We start from the raw sequence: 20411 nt of genomic DNA, 5'->3' as shown, positions 1-20411 counted from the left end.
ATATTTTTGGTTCCATACATTTGATTTTTGCTGTTTGATGTCATTTTAAAGATAGGAATATTTCCTATGTTTATACTTGGTGTTGGATTTTTGTTGTATGTTGTGTCTTACTTACTTATTTAATTTAATGGTGTTTTTAAATGCTTTACGCACTTGTCTTCTAAGTTAAACCTGCCTGCTTGTTAACAGCTACCAAGGGTTGAGCAAGGGATTAATTTATTAATTTATTGAGACCTTGACTGACCCTTATATTGTGATTGTGGCCTTATTACCAGTGGTGGGTACCTACCAACCCCTACTAATAAACCACTTTCCAACAAAATCAAAGTGAATTATTTGTAATAGATGTTGTTTTGAAGTCAGTAGAGTCCAGTCATCTGCATGCTTGACCATCAGCAAGAGTAATCTTTAAACTTTTAGATAAATACCCAAAAGAGCATGTATCAATATTTACTTAGACTGTGTCAAATTTATTCAGCATCTGCCCAGATTACCGTGATCCTAACATTTATCACACTCTACAATGCATCCTTGTCAAGTAAAACAGGCATTCCCAGCAGACCAGTATTCAGGCCCTTTTTCTCACAGGGCCACAAATAAATGTATTTTTCCAACTTTAAGTACTACGTCACAGCAGCCTTAGTTCTCAGTACACCATTATCTTGCATTTGATACAGTATTCCATGTCTGCAGAAAGACCTTTCACAAATTGGGACTTATTCTAAGGAAAAAACAATGGCAGCACATCTTTAGAAATATTTGTTAAATGGAATCAAGCACACCTAACAAGAGCCTGGTGAAAGACTTACTGGAATTTGAGTGTGATATGATTAGATTATGTTTAGCTTCCAGATATAAGGCAAGCACACAATCCAATTGGGTAAAATCTGTGTTGAAACAGATTTGTCTAAAATGCCTACTCATGTACACAGTAGCCCAGTAACAAAAAATGGTAGTTAACATGAGAAATCAAAGAGCCTGTAAAGATTAGCACTGGACGACAGCCAGAAATTAAATACTGTTCACCTTAACCATATTTGTAAGGGCACTGAGCCCCTTAGAAAGTTTTAAGGGACAGAATTTGCTGATGAGAATATAAAACAAAAAAATATAGGGCCTCATGGTGCCTTTTTCTGCAGAGTTGCTCAAAATAATCCTATAAAAGTGAGTACCCACTTTTTAGGCTTGTGTTCCCTCGAGTTGTCTGTGGCAGTCCTTCCTACACAAGAACATTTTGAAAAAATAAGGCCAAATGGAATATTTTACAGCACAATATTCAAATACATTAGCTAAATCCATAACATTACAAGCATCACTTAAGAGGCACTTATGAAATAGTCAAGTGGTGCACCAGACAAGTCTGATTTACCTTAGGGGTATTGCCAGGCATCACCCCCACCCACCAAACACCTCGATAAATATGAGTGTCAAAATAAGACAGTCTAATGTCTCTAAAATTTCACTTTACAGGCAGTTCAACTCTTCATATAAAATGCACTGCTAATTAACTCACATATTACATCACACTGAAATGTTTTATTACATCATTGATAACATCTCTGCAACATCTGAAATTACATCATTAATGACAACACTTGGGGGCACGAGTTATGGTTACTTTAGGGCATGAGTTATAGTTATTTGAGATAACTATAACTGGCTTATTACAATGGTTTTGTTTGCTTAAAACGGTATGTTTCAATTGACATTTTCATGTCCTTTATCCTTTTTGTTTTCCAGTGAATATGTTGCACCTGCACCAAAAGCTACCTTTCTGCCATCCTTGGTGTAAATCCGTTCAGTGGTTTGGCCGTTAACTTGTTCAACATTCCCATGGAAAAATGCGTGGGGAAAAAGCGTTATGGCCCCCCCCCCCTTTTTTCTCTGCCCTCGCTTAAGGTATCACCCCAAAGCTTTTGAGGCAGCAGCTGAAGTGAGCGTTGTATCTTTTTTTGGGAAAAGTCCTTGAAGATTCATCAAACTGCGCCAAAAGTATTAGCAAAACAAAAAACACTTTTTCTATAGAAACTAGGTCCTAATTACCCAGTGGCAACCACCACTGGGCATGTATGTATATATATATATATATATATATATATATATATATATATATATATATATATAGTTAACACACAGACATACAGAAACACACACACAAAAAGAGAGCTGATAACTCTGTCCATTCTTGTTTAAGCAAAGATTAAGAAGGATGGACAACAGAGGCAGATTTTGCCCATATGTTACGTTAGCCCATGCAAGTTATTAGGAAAAATCACAAACTGGTATTTGTGTGCTGAATTTGAAGATTTACTACAGATGTAAAACAAGGATTTGTTATTTTCAGAAACACTAGCATTTAGGAACAAATATGTAGTTTTTCTTTAAAATAAATCTTAAACTTAATTGTTGCATTTCTCCAATATATACATTCAAAACTCGTATTTTGATGTGGCGGCACCTATTGCTGATCCTAATGGTTTGGTGCCAGACAGACAAGCTATTATTTCAAGAGTCTTTTAGCTGTATTCTATCATGTCTATAGATATTGGTCTTTAAGATGCTAGCATAAGCACTGGTGTTTGAGATTTGAGTCTTGTAAGGAGTCTGTAAAATTCAAATCTGACCTGAGAGACAGCCCTGCTGTGAAATGGCAGAGATGACATCACATGCATAACTTTTAATATCCGACATTTCAACTTTGAAGTAAATAAAAAAAGGATGCTACCTGCACCAAAAGCTACCTTTCTGCCATCCTTGGTGTAAATCCGTTCAGTGGTTTGGCCGTTAACTTGTATACAATATATATACCTTCCCGATCTCGTGCTGAGATCTGATTGGCTGCCAACACTTCAACAAGGAAATGTTGGCAGCCATCTTAGGAGCTAGGGTAGTGATACTCTGACCCCTTAGCTCTGGTGCTGCTCTCCCCTGACCAAGAGCAAAAAAGCATTTTTTTAACATTTTTTAGAGAGTCGCAGCGGGTCCGCAGAACCGGCAAGAACGTATTTTAAAAAACGACACTTGTAACTGACCTCGCCACCTCTCCCACAGCTAAATTAAATCTGGTGGGCCCCACACCCACCCCCCACAGCTCTAGGTACCACCATCACCCCAGGGCAAAGATAGAATTGTATGCAGGGGCATGCACCCCTCCCCTGCAGGCGGGTGAATTTAAGGAATGAAGGGGGCCCATCACGGACCCCGACCCAGAGAGTAACTAAAAATATGTTTAGGCCAGGCCCAAGGGGATGGGCTCCCCAGGGCCGCGATCAGCCCACAAGCAGTTCCACCTACCCCCAAAAAAATTAAATGTTTAGGCCGGGCCCCAGGGGTGAGACCGGCATCGGGAGATTACCACGCGGCCTCACTCCCCAAAAAAATTAATATATTAACACCAGACCCAGGGGGATGGGGTCCCCAGTGTTGAAATCAGCCGGGGAAGGGAGGCCTTTGGTTGGATTAATGTATAGTAATGAAAATTACTTTATGTTACAAAACCATAGAAATTCACTTAACAAAACAAAGGTTACAGGGACGTTATAGCAAGGTTCACATTTTAAACATACAAAACCGTAGAAATTCACCATAGTTAGAATTATCACAAGTAACTATAACTCATGCCGTAAGGTAACTAAAACTAGTGCCGTCGCCATGCACTGCTAATGGCCCCACAAATTACGGCACTCATGACCTCTTTGATACATCACTGATAATCTCAATGTAATAGTTGCAGTAACATTTTTGATTAAAAAAACTGCATGGCAGGTGTGCGAGTTATAGTTACCTTAGGGCACAAGTTTATATTATACCATATTAAGGAAGAGGTAAAAGTGAGAGAGCGAGTGTAAAGCAATTGGGATACAATACTCTCTTGAAAGTAATAAATGTGTTTTAATAAAGTAGGCCCATATGACACATAGAATTTTTTAATGGAAAAATCAGGTAACAAAGATCTTTAAACAGAGACCCAAGATGGAGGAGGGATTGAAAACTAGTCATAAAGTAAACAAAAATGCTCTATAAGAATAATCGCTTAATGGTACTTTGTAAAAATAAGGATATTGAACTCCACACTCCATTTTAGGTCTTCTGAGTACAGTTAATGCAACCTTGGGGGATTTTTCATTCCATTGATAGTTAGAACATGTAGATTATAATCAGCCACGTAAATTGTGAGCTGCATGAGGCAGGGATCTCAGTTACAAGTGGCGAGATGTTTATTGTACCTGGTAATTACCATGTGTGATAAAGTCTGCTCCCCTTGTTACATTTTGGCAGGTAATAACTGACAGACCTTAAGGAATGGAAATGATCCAGAAGATATTGAGGCATAAGGATTTTAAAGAGGTAAGGGCAAATCAGGATAAGCGATAATTTTCACACCCAGTAAATAGTGAACAGCTCAATGTTCGATTTTATCTGCTATATTAATTAGCACTTCCCTACCTGTGGCTCATAGAATCGAATGGGGTAAATATATAAGAAAGAAGTTTGAATGGAAGCATGGATAGAACAAATAACACTTTAGGAACAACATTGATCATTAAGGAGAACATTCAAAACAAGAATATTCAAACATATAACTCAAACAGTGTTTATTTAAAGGAAGAGTTTATGTTTTGTTATTTTATTATTTATAACCAGAACCTTCAGAATAAGAATGACCCTCATTAAGAGAAAGATTCAGAGAAGGTGTGGGGTTGGACATATATAGTAATATATCATCAGGGTATGCTGAAATGTTAACACTCCTATTTTTAAATGTAACACCCTCAGATAAGGAGTTACATTATTTTTTTCCAAAAAGGACCCTAGGCATTAGATAAACAATAAGGGGCTCCTGTGTCAATACATCCTTTTCAGCTATCCTGATTTATTGTTTTGTTATACTCCGCTTTTCCTTATTTTTCTTATTTCTCCTGTTTCTTTCTGCTTTCTGTTTCTAGTTTCATATTTATCTTATTTGTCTTTATTTCTGTTTCCATCAATCACTCTTTTCTCCCTATTTGCTTGCTTCTTTTCTTTCCTTTTCTCTGATTTCCACTTTCTTTTTCTTTATTCTTCTCTTTTCCTAGTTTCTTGCTTCACCCTTCTTCCTTTGGTCTTTCTATCTGTTATAAATTTTTCTTGTTTTGCACTCTTTCCATTTTTTCTTCTCCCTATCATGCTCTCCCTGTTTTTTCTCATTTCTACATTTTCTTGCTTATCGCATTTCTTTCCCACTTTTTTCTTCCCCTTTTTCGCTTTCCTTTGTCTCCCTTCTCTTTTTATCACCAATGTTTGATTTTTTTGTGTTTTCCCCTTTTTCTTTCTTTCTTTCTTTTCTTCTTTCTATCCTTGGTTCATTCTTCTTTATTGCTTCAGTCTCTCGCTTATTCTTCCTTTCATTTCTCTATTTTCTTCCTCCCATTATTTCTGTTTCCTTCTTTTCCCTTTATTTCTTTTTTACAATTCTTCTCCCATTTCTCTATCTTTCTTCCCATCTTGCTTACTCCCCCTGTACTTTTCCTTCTATACTGTTCATCTTTCATTATGAGCCTGTGACAGACCTCTGGCGGCTCTTCGCTGTGGTATTCATGATCTTCTGATGTAATCGAAATCACTGGGCTGCTTGTCAACTCTCAGTCTTCTTCACCTTTCAATTGAGTGGTGGGAGAAATGCCATATTTACTGACTATACTGCTTGTGCACTAGCATCATTCGAATATTTCCTTGTACAAGACAGAATGAACGTTACACTTAATATAGGATTTTGGGTGTGGTCACACAACACCACAGATCTACTTGATGTCCATTATGAACGTCACTAAAAACATTGCACTTATGGCAGACTCTGAGAGAAAGAGATTACAGACCCAACATATATACTTTCTACAGGGCCATTTCTGTGCCCAGGTCACACAGGTGCTCTTTTATGGTGCACTCTGCTAGAGGGCAGCGCCCATGAATCATGCAATGTTTTGCTTTGCCAAATCTTGGTTGAGAGAAGCTGCTTCCTCTCTTAGTAGATGGACTGTTCTTCAGGGGGTTTGTCGTGAGGTCAAGCTTTGTCAGACAACACTTTGCAGACACCAGTGTCAGCTGTAGGGTAAACTTTGTAAGTCACCTAGGGTATCAAAATACCTTAAGACTATTCAGGCTTTAATACAATCTAAGGTTAAAGCTTCAGATGCATCTGGAAAGATGTTTGTTGAGAGCCTTTTAACATAGGTTAACAAAACAAAACCCATCATATGCCCCCTCCATTTAAGTAGGGAATTATTTGTATCATCCTACATGCTGTTCCAGGCCATTTATTTGCTTGTGACTGTGCAGCTTCAAGTTCTGAGATTAACCGAAGTTGCTTCTAGTATTTCCAAACTGGGATGATGGAGTAGAGGCACCAACTTGCAGAATTACTGACCTACCGCTGGTGCTGCAGGCAGCACAATTTCTTGAAAATTGAGTTCACGGCCCTTAGTGAAAGTGGGACAGCAGAAAAAAATATTATAGCAGAAAAAAATACTCGGGTCAGCCTGACTGCATGAGAGTCAGGATTCTGCAGTCTCTTTCAACAGATAGATTTCAGTAGCAGCATCCTGAGTACTTGTTTGATAATAAAAAAATTACTTTTGTTGTAAATTCAGAGTGGGCAAGCAAACAATGATGCATCTCATCCATGCATCTTACCTTAAATGTCTCTTCCTTGCCCAACTACCTCAATGGTTGAGTCCTTACAAAAATGGGATTAGGTTTCAGTTGGTTGAGTTCAGTGTCATTCTCCACATTCATATGGGTTTTTGAGTTAAGCATATATAACTGAGGATGTCTGAGTAGCATCTCCTTCCACTTTACACACACCTTGCGTGTTCTATTGGCCATTACAATTAATCCTTTTATTTGTCCGACAACTTGAAATGTGATTCTGACATATTTAAAATTGAAATCTTTTAAAACTTCCTCTATGAACTTGAAATATATAGGATACCTTTGATGTAACGTTTTCAGAAATCTCTGTGTGGTGCAAAGTCCAAAGTTCTGTACTTTAGGTAGAGTGCCTTGTTGACCTCAAGAGAAACACAAACATATCACACCAGATGGCTAAGTAAGAACAGACACGAAACATTCCCACTGAGATACAAAAAGGTTGTGGGCAGGCCTATGCACCACCAAGGCTCTATTTACTGGAATTATTTCCCATTGCCTCCTCACCATAATTAACATCAGATAATTTTGCAAATAACAGAAGACCCGCATCTTCCACCAAGCATTTGGTATTAAGTAACTTTTTCAGCCTGCTGAGAATCTTCTACCCTTGCTTGTTCTGTCTGGTATTAATCAGCATCCACCCATTGATATTTTTAGCAAGTTATAAAAACAATAAATGCAATAAATACATGTATACATAGTTTAAAATTGTAATAGGCACAATCAATAGGAAGGTGGCAACTTGTAAGAGCAGGCAACTTTTATTAACATATTTCCTGTTATGGACAATCATTTATAGGGAACCATATTGTACATCATTACAAATCAACATAGTATCTGTTTTACAGATTAACATAGAGTGGGCCCCCAGACTAATGTTGGCCACACCCAATTCTAATAAACTACACATTTAACAGTCCAGTGGCAGAGCCTAAAGGCACAATAGAGACAAAAGGTGCAACAGGTATGATAAATTAGTAGTTCTGTCCCTTATTCTTTGTGGAGACGTGGAGCGAGTGAAGAAAGGGTGAAGGTAGCCCAAAACAATGCCACCTACCATTGCCACACACCTTATTCAGAGGTTGATCCCTGCCTCAAAGTCCATGCAAAACAAGCCTTTGCCTCTAAGCTGGAACGTCAAAGAACTCCTTTAATGGTGGCAGCTTCAGGGCCCACTGTGTCCTCGACTGCCCTAAGCACAATGGTATGGACTCACTATTGCTCAATTAATCATTCTCTTTTCTTTCGGGAATTGATCAAATGAGAAGGGCAGAGTTTAGTCATTTTTAGCGGCAGTGTGAATAGGGGACTCATTTAAAAAGAAAGCCTTTTGGGGATGGCATAATACAAAATGAAATGTTTTGTGCAAACTGGTAATATGTTTAAGACAGCAACTTCAAAGTCGTCTTGGCTATCAAAATACCAAAAAATATTCGGATGTAAAATGTAGATTTTATTTTTTTCATCTCAACATGAAATTAGAGGACCCTTTTACATGTGCAAATATCATGCATGCACAAATAATTATTAGGAATGCTGTCTTTAACTTAAGCTATAAATCAGACACAAACTATATGAGTAAAAATGACCTTACGTACATAAAGATACCTCATTATTTAGACATCCTCCGCCATGTATGTGCTTACTCATCATCACTCGATGTATACATTTTAGTTATATTTGGGATCAGAGAGTTACCCTTATGATGTTAAACTAGAAGATGGGACGGTCTTACGCACATGAACTTTATGATCTAAAGAAATCCAAGACATGCAACATGTGCTGTTTGACTCACAAATAAATTCAATTCAGTAGCATTGTTTTAGAAATATGGGCCTGTGTATCAAGGGGTTTTAGCCATTCTGGGAAAAATGCGTTGGTTCATAAAAGCCTGTGTTGTTAAGGATTAGTGCTTATAATTCTAAACTAGCTCTTCTGTTTTTTATGCCCTCCTTATAGTATCACATTTTATAAATATTTTAATCAATTTATGGAATTGTGTTAATTTTATCACGATCTAAATGCTGTATTACTTTCCTAGACATAACCAAATATGTGTGTGTGTGTGTGTTTCGTAGCCATCTATTAGAGGGCAGTATCAGAAATAGTAATGATTACTTAATATCGAATAGCATTCTCAGTCACAACTACTGTTAATGCCTGTACTGCCGAAGATCCTATTCTGTTTGTAGAATACCAAGTAAAATATACTTATGCCAACCTATATCAATGTATTAGAGTAAATGTAAGTGCATAGTTCTACAATACATTATATTCTAAACCTACACACTTAAATAATGATAGAATTTGTAGGTAGGAAATTATATATATGTATGGAGTTCATCAACAACCTGTTAGCATGTCACTAGTTCTATTGCATTCTTTCTTAGAAATTCTCTCTCTACGTATCACTGTGTGGTATTATGGTCCATTACTGTTTGATTCATCTTTGACAACTGGGCTCTGTCTTTTTAAGGGTAGATGCTGCACAGACGAAAGGGAATTAAAATGTATAATGCCACCCATATCACATTTTTTTTATGTTCCTTATGTTGTAAATGATGAAGCAAAGCTTGTTATTCAGAATATTCGTATGCAGCTATTTTGGTTTCTCACAACTTTGAGGTTTCACAGTTGAACTTAAAGTTTGGCAAATCATACTTTAATGTAAAGGTCTTTGATGTACTCCAGAAGTTTCATAAATTTATGGTTGTTTGTTTATTTTGTAGGGCCTATTTTGTTGCATTCCTGGCTACTATGTGCATGAACTGCACGATCGGGGCATACTTGTGCTGGGACTGGTTTGATATAGTTGGACGCAGCTTCTTCCTCGGAATGGGATTCCTATTTCTCTCTGTCAACGCTGTCATTTCAGGAGGAATGGCTGCACTTTGTGTATGTTCCTTCATTTTCATTCAGTAATTTGTTTCTCTTGTCTAAGAAACTAAGCCAGACAAAATGACATCCTGAGAAAAATCACATCATCAGATGACAGTAAAGTCCTGGGCGGGAGTCTGGTAATGCATCTTTCGAGATTAACACTGAAAGCTTTTCTGAACTGTAGTGTGTAATTATAAGTATAGCATCAAAAGTTGGACTTTCCGATTTGTGTTGCTAACAGGAGACCCTTGTTTTCAAAACTCATGTTTCTGGCTGGTGACGATAATTTATCCTGGCTTGAATGTAAAGTTGTCCACATTTCTAGTACACCTTAAAGAAGACCCATAAAACATACATCTTTACTGTGTTTGTAATCACAAACCAATGAGGCTCTTTCTTCTGTGGGGTTAGGAGCTTCCCTATGATAGATTGGACGATGAGATGGGAAGCCTCATTTTTAAAATGTAAACAAACGAATGAGCATTGCATTGAAATGGTTACGTTTAGCTAATGAAACAGTCCTTAGGACAGCTGTTATGTGTTAAAGAAGAGCATTATGTCTCTCTTGGATTATGTTTTGTTATTAGCAGTTGTTTTGTGACATTTTCTATCTGTAGAATAAAGGGAAATATGTAATTGAAGACCATGGCTAGATTTTTAACTTTTATGTTTTGGCTCTTTGGAGATCCTTGGAATAAGGAAGGTCTTACACTTGCTTTGCTCCATTATTTATATAACTGAACTCTACTGAAGATGGCATGGCTCTGGGTGCTGGCCTTGGAGGCAATGCAGAAACTGGCACTGTAGTGTGTGCATTATATTCAGTGCCAATGTGGAAAGTGCTATTGTGGGTGTATTTAACCTGATATGTAGCATTGCTGTCTAAGGCCCAAGCCTGTAAGATATATAGTGTAATATATAGCTCTGCTCTCCTAGTCTGGTTGATAAGTAGCCTAAAGGTAATCAAGAGTAATCATTTACTGGCAACAAACTTGGAATCCTGAGAACCATACCAGTGTTGGGACAATGAGCATCCCTTATCTATATGAACAGCACTGCAGATAGTCACAATCAATTGCAGACCCATTACACCCATCTATAAACTATTTACACATGTGTCAAAATAGAAACAGAAACTATATTTGTCACAAAATTGTATACTTTGCCTGGCAAGTATAGGATTATATTATGAAGCTTTGTTTATAGAAAAATGGCCAGCTCATCTGTTCTAATGTCCTTTGAGTTATCATGTCCTTTGATTTATCTGTTCTAATGTCCTTTGATGTATCTGTTCTAATGTCCTTTGACTGCAGGTGTACATGGCAGCAGTCAACATAACAACCAATGAGCGAATGAACTACATGAAGTACAGCTACCTCAAGGATGAAAATGGACGATTTGTGAATCCTTTTAATAGGGGCATTTTGCTAAACCTATTGGAGTTCTGTCATCTGATTCCTTCTCTGAGGGAGGATCAAATACGAAAAGCAAAACTCTCCTATCTCTGATGAACAATAGTACAGAGGGGGGAACTCCATAAACAAGCCTACATTCAGAAACCACGAGTAAAAACGGTATGAAGGATTGAACAATAGAAAGTGCATCTAAGTGAACGGCCACATCATTATGTGACATTTCTTCATGTTACATTCTTATGGATTGTGGTCTTTAATGTTTACAATGTGCCTATAAAATCTCCCCTGCGAATGGAGAAGTCCAATTAGCAGCAAATTATTAATGACATTCTTTGTTACCATGTTATCATTAGCTTAGACTGATGACACTGAACTTTCATAAGTTGTAAAATATTCATAAATGCATTTATTTGTTTACATGTATTTTTCATGGACTGATACAAACCAATAGGCTTCTTGACGTAAACAAAACAAACAGAAGGTATTCAGCTTCCTATGAAGGGCAAGGTAATAAGGAGGAATTTGTGGTTCATCTGGGCACCCAGTCTGCCTGTAGACATGGAGAGCAAGTACTGTGCCAGAAGCACAAGACTTAAGCATTTTGATAACTGATTATGATCAATTATCTATGTTGTGTAAATTGATAGGTACAAACCGCGTACTGGTTTTTTGGTCTGCACCTAACCCTTAACTCTCCAGAGCAAACGCCATCCATCCCGTTTTAGTCTAAATGTGCCAGACCTCTGTAGAACATTGGTGATGAAGCCATCAAAATCAACAGGTACCAAAGACCCAAATTTGACAGTTGTATTTACCTAATTACAACCCATTCAAAGACCATGATGGCAGTCAAACTAAAAAAGGAAATTGGCCCTAGTTTATAGTCATACCCAGCAACTATAATGCCAGTATAATATCACCAGAAGGAACTGTTCCACAAGACAACCTCAATTTATAAAAAAAAAAATTAAAGCCTATGATAAAATCCTTTGCTGAAGAAGCCATACTGTGCAATCTAACACAAGAGACATACAAACTAAGCCCCTCTTTAATCAAGAAGGCATGCAACACAAGAGAGGGCAGCAACTAAATTTGCTGCACTGCATTGCATGAAAGGGAGAGAGCAGAACAGTGCCATATCTTCTAAGATGTGATGCTGTTCTGATCTCTTCTTGCACTGGCACACTTTAGGCAGCCAGGAGGAAAGCAGACAGCCTCGCACCATAGTGCATACTGCCCATGCACCACCAATGGAACACCACTTGATGAAAAGTAACACACAGCAGCACATTGAGCAACTTTGAGTTGCATTGGGTTACTATCCAATGCAAATCTCAATTTGTGTTGGATAGTAAATCCCATCTGAACACTTTGCATCAGCTTTGCATTAAAAAAGTAACACAAATTCAATGCAAAGTTTTTAAAATATATCTTACGATTACTGATAAACAGGGAGAGAGGTGGAGGTTGAGAGAATTGGAGAACTACAGGACAAGTCAGCTACAGACAAAAGCCTTTCCAGCTATAAGAAGCACAAACCAGGAAAGACATTAGAAGTAGACCCATTAGGTATGAGCATTTCACCCTTCCAGCATATTTCAGAGAACGCTAACCCAAACGTTTTTGCAAGAAGTGAATATCAGAGATCTTTGTAGATTATTTTCAGATGCTTCTCAGGATCTCCCGTAGATTTACTTATGGTAAGTTTTTCACAATGGAAAGTAGTAACCTTATGAATTTTGTAATGTTACTACTTTTTTAGAAATTAAGAAACCATCCAGAGCTCTATCTGGAAATCTACATGCTTATATTTTAGTCTAAAAAGGTGGATTTTTTTATTCGGAAAACCAACAACTTACTTTAATTTCAAGGTGTAAGTGTCTGTGTCTCAATCCCTTTCCTAGACTCAGTCTTTTGGGGCTTTTGGGATCCCAAAGAAATATTGAGATCCTCCTTAGGGTAAACCCACTCTGTGCTCTCCTACTGTGAACTCTCCAGCACAGGGACTAACTCAGAGAGTTAGCGCTAGTGCTGGACGGTGCACTGGTCCAGTGTGCGTCAAGCACACCCATTGAGGATGTGCACCAATGCAAACCTAGGCCCTCACCCACTTTGGTAATCCGATCCAGGGTGTTTCTTGAAAAGAAAAGGCTAGTGTGGACAGGGAGATAAAAGAGACATCATATTCCTATATATGCAGTCAATCCCAAGGTAGCAGTCATTCTTGCACAGCAAGCTACGGGGAAATTTACATGTAATAGAGCAATGCTGATGTTTAGGATGCTCCAAGAAAACTCCTAATAGAAAATAGATATGTTGTAGGTACTTGAACATAAGATGTGTTGTAGCCATCCTATATAATCATTCTTATTCAGCAGATGAACATTTCCAAACATGGTCTGCATAGTTGATGACAACGTCCACACCTTGTTACATTTCTGACATATTTTGTCTACTAATTTTGATCTCTTGTAAACCATGTACTCAGAAGTCCATGAAGGTGACTTTGCAAACTCTCCCACATCATTTACACAATATCATCCTCTTTCATGACTGCTTACCAGCTCTCAAACATCTTCAGGGCATCCACTTATTACAAGCATCATAGTAATAAAGGCTGGTACCACCGATCCACAGTCAGTAATAGCACGTTCCTCAGTCTTTTAACAGAAGTAAGCCTTGAGCCAACCATGTTATCGGTACCACTTGGGGATGGGCTCTAATATGATTTATTAGCAAGGTATGGATGCCTAGAGATGGAAAAAACGTGATAGCAAGTCATGACTCTTTGCCTTTTGTGAGTTACTTCTCAGATACCAATATACCTTGATGTAAATGGAAGTTTTTCATAATTTTTATTATTGTGAATTTTATTATAAAAAATTGCAATTACAGTAAATGTGATTATAAAAACTGATAATACTTATAATAGTAATTATGATTATATTAAGTGCACCAAGTAAAATTTATACATTTCTGAATAATTTCTTTTTCCAGAGCCGGTGGTGGATGACCATGCAGCATCATGAAGAAGACTGAAACAAGCACACCCTGTCCGTCTGATCTCCAGTATATAATTAATTTATGGTTAGATGTCCAACATGGAGTTGCGCTAACAAGCCTGCAGGACAACTCATCATGGAAAACTTTGTTGGAGGAAGCCTAAGTAAGGAATCATATTCCACTGTTAGCCATTGCAAGGAATTTGGAAAGCAACACGGTTCCCCAAGTATTTTACCACAGGAAGTGCAGGAGCCTGTTTACTATGAAGAGAGATTAACAGACTATTAAGCGAAAAAGCTGAAGCAAGTGTCAGTCATAATGCTGGAACGAGTGAGTGCATGAGTAAACGCTTAAGCAGAAGAACATCATTGAAGGCAAATGTGCATGGTGAAGAATGTATATTTTGTGGAAAGATAAAATGCTACAGGGGAACATCAATGTATGAGAAATTAATCAAGGCCACAGAGCTTAGCGTTGACAAAAGACTTTGAGAGTGTGCAACCGTTAATTTTGATTTAAAGATTCTAGCAGTTCGTAGTAGGGATATAGTAGCTGCAGAGGCCCATTGTCATGCATCTTGTTATAGAAACTATACAAGGGTTAAAGCAAAGGAGGGAGATCATGCATCTAGCATTCAAACCAATGATCACTACAAAAATTAGATGAAGCATATGATGAACTATTTCAATACATTAGAACTGTGATTGTTCCTAACAAAGAGGTAATATGAGTGACGACTCTCACTGAAAGGCTTGAAACACTCTTGACTCACAGAGGAATACAGGGAATAGATGAATCAACCAAGAAGCATCTTAGAAGAAATATGGACTCTGAGTTTGATGCCAGCCTCCACATATTCCCAGAGAACCAAGGGGAATTATTTGCCCAAACTGGTAGCGTCATGCTACAGAACATTGCAAGAGAAAACCAGAGCTTGAAAAGAGAATGATCAGTTTTAAAGGTTAAGGTAGCAGACATGAACAAGATCGTTGATCAAACATCATCACACATAAGAGCAATGATTAAAATAAACTTCACATCAACACTATGGCCATATCATCCATTAGACATTGATAAAGATTCATATACAGTGCCTGATTACCTTAAATGTTTCCTATTAGGATTTCTGACTGGAGAGCCAGAAAACACAGCAGTCCAAAACGGTTGCCTTACTTATGCAATCATTCATTTAGGACATTATGTATGCAGTCACAAAAGGCCAGCAGAACCCACCCAAGGAGTTGTTCCTCCCGTACACCGTAAAAATGCTGATAGGGAAGGTAGAAATAATTCTCACTCTAAACAGACTTGGTCATGGGATTTCATACTCACAAGTGGAAGAAAATGATACTGCCTTGTGTCTTCAGAAACTTACTGCTACCTTAAATGAGCAAATTGTTCTTCCACCCAGCATATAGCCTCATGTCTTCACTAATTTAGCATGGGATAACATTGATAGGCTGGAAAAGACTCTTACTGGGCTTACATCGAGACAACTGGATAGCTAGCTGTGTAGCCAAAGTTGTTTGGACCACAAACTTTCGCAGCTCCTCTCCCAAGCATTGAGGAACAAAAGCATAGAAAGCTGGCCACCACACATATTGAAAAATTGTTCATGTATGTTTCTGGTGAACGAGTTGGGCCTCAGCCATTGATGACGAGTACCAAATTCATGCCAGAATGTGTTGCCCAATTGAAGCTTGCACAAAATAAGAACATAATCTGGGTTATAATAAGATAAGGAGCGAGCCTCACACAGATAATACCAAGCTGGACAGGATTTAACATCGGTACTAGAGACCTAGTTAGTGGATACCATGGCTACCTGCCCACCAATAGTACCATTGCAACTGAGTTGACAACTGTTTCTGAAATTTTGGAACAGTCAGAGCTGATAAGGGAATCACTGTATTTGGCAGAAATAGTAGTGGTCATGGATCAAGCTCTTTACGCAAAAGCAACTGAGATCGTCTTGAAGCATAAAGCAACTTACAACAGAATTATTCTTTGAATGAGCACCTTTCACATCAATTGCAATGTCATGTCCATTCTTGGAAAATGCTTTCAAGACACCTGCCTCCGCGACCTTTGCATTGAAAAAGACACAATAGCAGGAGGATCAATATTATCAGTACTAGAAGGTCATATGTACAATTGTGGAGTTTGGGTACACAAGAGTGTGTGTGAAGCTATGTTGAGACTGGCTTGGTTGGAATTTATCCCCTGGGTGGAGAAGAATTACAAAGAGAACATTCAGGTAATCTACTCCTTCTTTGAGGACTTTAATGACTTTGCAAAAGACCTATGCCAGCAGAGATTAGATGACCTCTTGCAGAATGCTGACTTTGTCTAAGTAAAACAGCTTTGGGATGTATTCCTGGAACATTTCTATCATTATAATGGGGATCTCTCTACATTTTGGATGTTGTATGTGAATGTCACTGAAAATGGCTTTCTAGATCTGCTGTGTGCTGCTTTAGAAGTAAATTGGCATTAACATCTTACCGCAATACGCTCTATGATCCCATGGTGTTTTGCGTATGACAGGATGAACTGCGCTATATATCTTCCTGTATGCTATGCCGAAATTACATTACTTGCAGTGAAACATCCAGAGTTACACCACAACTTCATCAACAAATGCTTTTCAGTTCAACTGTCAGATGTTAATCCGTTTGGACAAATTCCGGTCGATCAAGCAATAATGGTAACAGTCAACAAAGACAACAAAGACACAGTAGATGGTTGGTATGACAAGGTTCAACCTCAAAGCGGGTGTTGTACATTATATGACAGCTGAACACAGAAGCGCTTTTTTGGGTCAGATAAGGGAAATGGTTCAGAACAACAGATCAGATCTTACACAGACCTACATAAGTCACAAATTGAAAAAGATGAAGATACTGTTACGAGAGCTGTTAGTCTAGTTGAAAGCTGAATTAACCCATTTGTTGGACCACATGATCTCATTAGTCTTTCCATGGCAAAAAAAGGCATCTCAAGACAGTATATGACATGATGAGGGCATATGAAATAGGTGAACAGTGCTATACAGACTTCAAACTTGAGCGACTTGAGAATAATCAACCTATTAAGAATTTCCATTACTCAATGAAAATAATGAACTAAAAACCTTCACTAACATGTCCAAGAAGAAGGCAGTGAACAGCAATGGCAGGGCAATCATCATGAAAGCAGACAAAGCACTACTTGGTTGAATCATTGTGACAGCACAGAATCAGAACCTTCAAAAATGGCAGATATACTTATCCCTTAGGACCTTTACCATGGACTTTAGCAACTCCAGAAGATCTGTTGTGAAAGACAAACAATCCTGTTTTACCAACATACTTACAGTAAAACGTTAACCATGCTGAGGAAATACCTGGAAATTCAACCGCGCTGATTGATGGTATTGTTCTTGTTCAGAGAGTAAAAGAAGAGGAATCAAACTTCGGTGATGTGGCTATATCTGTCTTGTCCCTGGCTTTGGGGGAAGGAAATAGGAGTCAAAGAATTTATGTTGTGTTTGATATGTACAATTTGATATCTATTAAGAACTGAAAGGTCAATCAGAGGGTAAGAACTCAGGCACCAGTTACAGAGCATCTCACCTTCCAAGACTGTCAGACAGTGGAGGAAATTCCTAAACCACGTAACGAATAAAACAACTCTCATTGTATTTCATGTTAACAATTGGAGGACAACAGAGTATTTTGTAAAACTTGAGAATAAAACACTGTTCGCAAACTGTGAAGAAACATGCTACAAAATCACATCTGAAGGGGACCTCGAACTGCCCGATCTCAATAGTACACACGAAGAAGCAGATGGTTGTTTCTTGCTGCATGCTGCACTGGCTGCTAATGGGGTTATGAGGCAATAATGATAAGCTCAGAGGACACCAATGTGTTTATTATGTATTTGGGATTCCATGACAGAATCTTGGCTAAATTGTTTCTGATATGTGGTACTAAAATATGCCTGTGAGGCCTTGACATTGGGAAAATAGCATCAACTCTTGGTGAAAATGTTTATCGAGCTACGGTCGTTATACATACGTTTACCTGATGTAACACAGTAGGCACATTTGAAGGAAAAGGGAAAGTAAGTGCATTCAAAATCCTGTCTGCCAATAGACATACACAGGAATTATTTTCTCAGCTTGGAGAGGAATGGGATCTCTCTGAAGAATTAATGGACAAATTGGAGCAATTCTCGTGCTTGTGGTATACACCAAAATCTTCGGTTCATCACGTGAATGACATGCGATATCACCTATTCTGCAAAAAAAAGGGTGAGACAGACATCAACTTCCGCCTTGCAGGGACTGTCTGAAGAAACATGCTGAACATGCGAATTATCAAGCCACTTTAAGCAAGGCTTGTCCTCTGAATGATCCACAGATACCTAGTCCAATTGGGAGAGGGTGGAGGTTGGAAAAACACAAGGGATTAGAGCAACTAGCGGTGGACTGGATGGAGGCGCAGCCAGCACCTCAGGCTGTGTTAGATCTACTAGCTTGCAACTGCATTAGGAACTTTAAACTGCCAACATGTGTCTGCTGTCTAAATGACCAAGTACACTGACATGTGAAGACTTCCCACCTGTGAAAATCAAACAGATGCAGAGAATGATGACACCTATTCAGAAGAAAATAATGACCGCAAATGTGAATAATAAAATTGTGTTTATGTTCACTCATGACATGCATTGCCTATGTAAGATGTGACAATTATTATTATTTAAAATTGTAAGTGAAAATATGCATATAATCTATATCAATATATGAGAAATACAATGAAGTTTTATTATTTTAAGGACTCTATTGTTATTATTACAATTAATAAATATAATTATTTTTAACTTATATGGTATGTTACCAATCTTGTGGAATTAGGTTTATTTTTCCACATATGATGAATTTGTACACTATTTATCAAAAATATGAAAACCATTATTTTTTTCAGCTATGGCTGCTAATACAATAATATCAGGCAAAAGGCAAAGAGTGATGGCTTGCTATCACATATTTTTCATCTCTAGGCATCCATACCTTGTAAATAAATCATGTTAGAACCCACCCCCTGAGTGGTACCAATGTCCTAAATGTGGGGTCCTGGCTCATCGCCTAAAATGGCATTTCTAGATTTCTAAGCAATGAGTTTATTTTTCTATTTAATTCATATTCTGCAAGGCCATGCAGACATTTTCTTCAGGGACCCTACAAACAAATGCAGAAAATAAATGACTTGCATGTAACTTAATGACAAGTGTGAATCTATTATTTTTTGCAGTACGTAGAGGCCACATCCTCTGACCAGTATGCCCTCCTCTCCCACTTCTTTGAACCTCCTTTTAGAACAGATAACATTCCCTAGAGCCATTGCTTCGTGCCTTCGACCTGTGCACTACCTAATTCTCTAAGAGGGCCTATCCAAGACGAGTACTATTTAATCGATCACAAAAAGAAGGCTTCATGACGTGTGCATTGAAGTCTTTATTGATTGATCCATTCAGAGGAAGCATGGCCTTGACATTACTTGCTTAGAAGAAAATGGCCCTGACGTGTTTGAAGACTCCGTTTTTAAATCATAGGCAAACAAACATATGTAACCTTGGTAATAATCCATTTGAAATCCTTGTCCTTTCCTAGCAGAATTAAAAAAATATGTCAGTTCTTTTCTTTTGACATTCTGAGAAGCTTTCTGTGAATGTGTGTGTTCTCAGGTTCTCTTACATGATACAACAGATGCCATTTTGTGTTTAACACTTCAGAAATGTATATCATATTTTGCAAAGTATGTGATTTTACTCTTTTGAACTCCTGACAACCTGTATTTTATACACCCGATATTTGTACTCACTGTAACTTATAAATGTGTATTGAATTATCAAATTTACTACAGAAAATTGATGTATCCCATAGTCCTAATTCAGGTAAAGCAGGACGCTGCAAAAAAAGGAAAGTGTGCTTTGCATCCCTAACCAGCAACAGCTTATTTCTATTGTATTGTATTTAGGCAATTGACAGACAAAAGGGAAAAATGGTTTCTCCCAAACCTGATTCTCATTATGTAAACTCAATAATGTAATGAGGAAATGGCACAATTACTTGGTAAACAGCTCATTAGCTCTCTGTTTATATATATATTATTTTTTTTACAATTTATATTTTTATATCTTGTAAGCATCCTTTCTCATTATACCAAAGACAGACTGTCAAAGATGTGTAATAAAATAAAGATAACAATTGGCTCACTAATTTCTGTAGCTCATGGTTTGATTTTTTTCAGCCTTATTTGTCTGGGGCTGAGATACGCTGCAACCATTAACAGCCTGTTGTATGAGTCCGGTTTTACAAGGTAGTGCAAATTGTATCTGATATAATCATGGGTTCTGTGTGGGGTGCCTCTGTTGTTTGTG

General features: G+C 37.9%; 1 protein-coding gene across 1 annotated transcript in view; it reads left to right on the top strand.

The window, feature by feature from the left end:
- LOC138301868 (uncharacterized) overlaps positions 1-20250 on the top strand; it is a 188281-nt gene extending 168031 nt beyond the window's left edge. The window contains exons 10-11 of the mRNA XM_069242359.1: positions 9417-9582; positions 10881-20250. Of these exons, the coding sequence (XP_069098460.1) occupies positions 9417-9582; positions 10881-11075 (361 nt within the window). The 3' untranslated portion in view covers positions 11076-20250. The remainder of the gene's footprint in view (positions 1-9416; positions 9583-10880) is intronic.
- The last annotated feature ends 161 nt before the right edge of the window (positions 20251-20411 follow it).

The sequence above is a fragment of the Pleurodeles waltl genome, chromosome 1_2 (genome assembly GCF_031143425.1).
Source record: "Pleurodeles waltl isolate 20211129_DDA chromosome 1_2, aPleWal1.hap1.20221129, whole genome shotgun sequence".
NCBI lineage: Eukaryota > Metazoa > Chordata > Amphibia > Caudata > Salamandridae > Pleurodeles > Pleurodeles waltl.
Note: the sequence above shows the minus strand (reverse complement) of the source record. Positions and strands in the feature narration are given on the sequence as shown.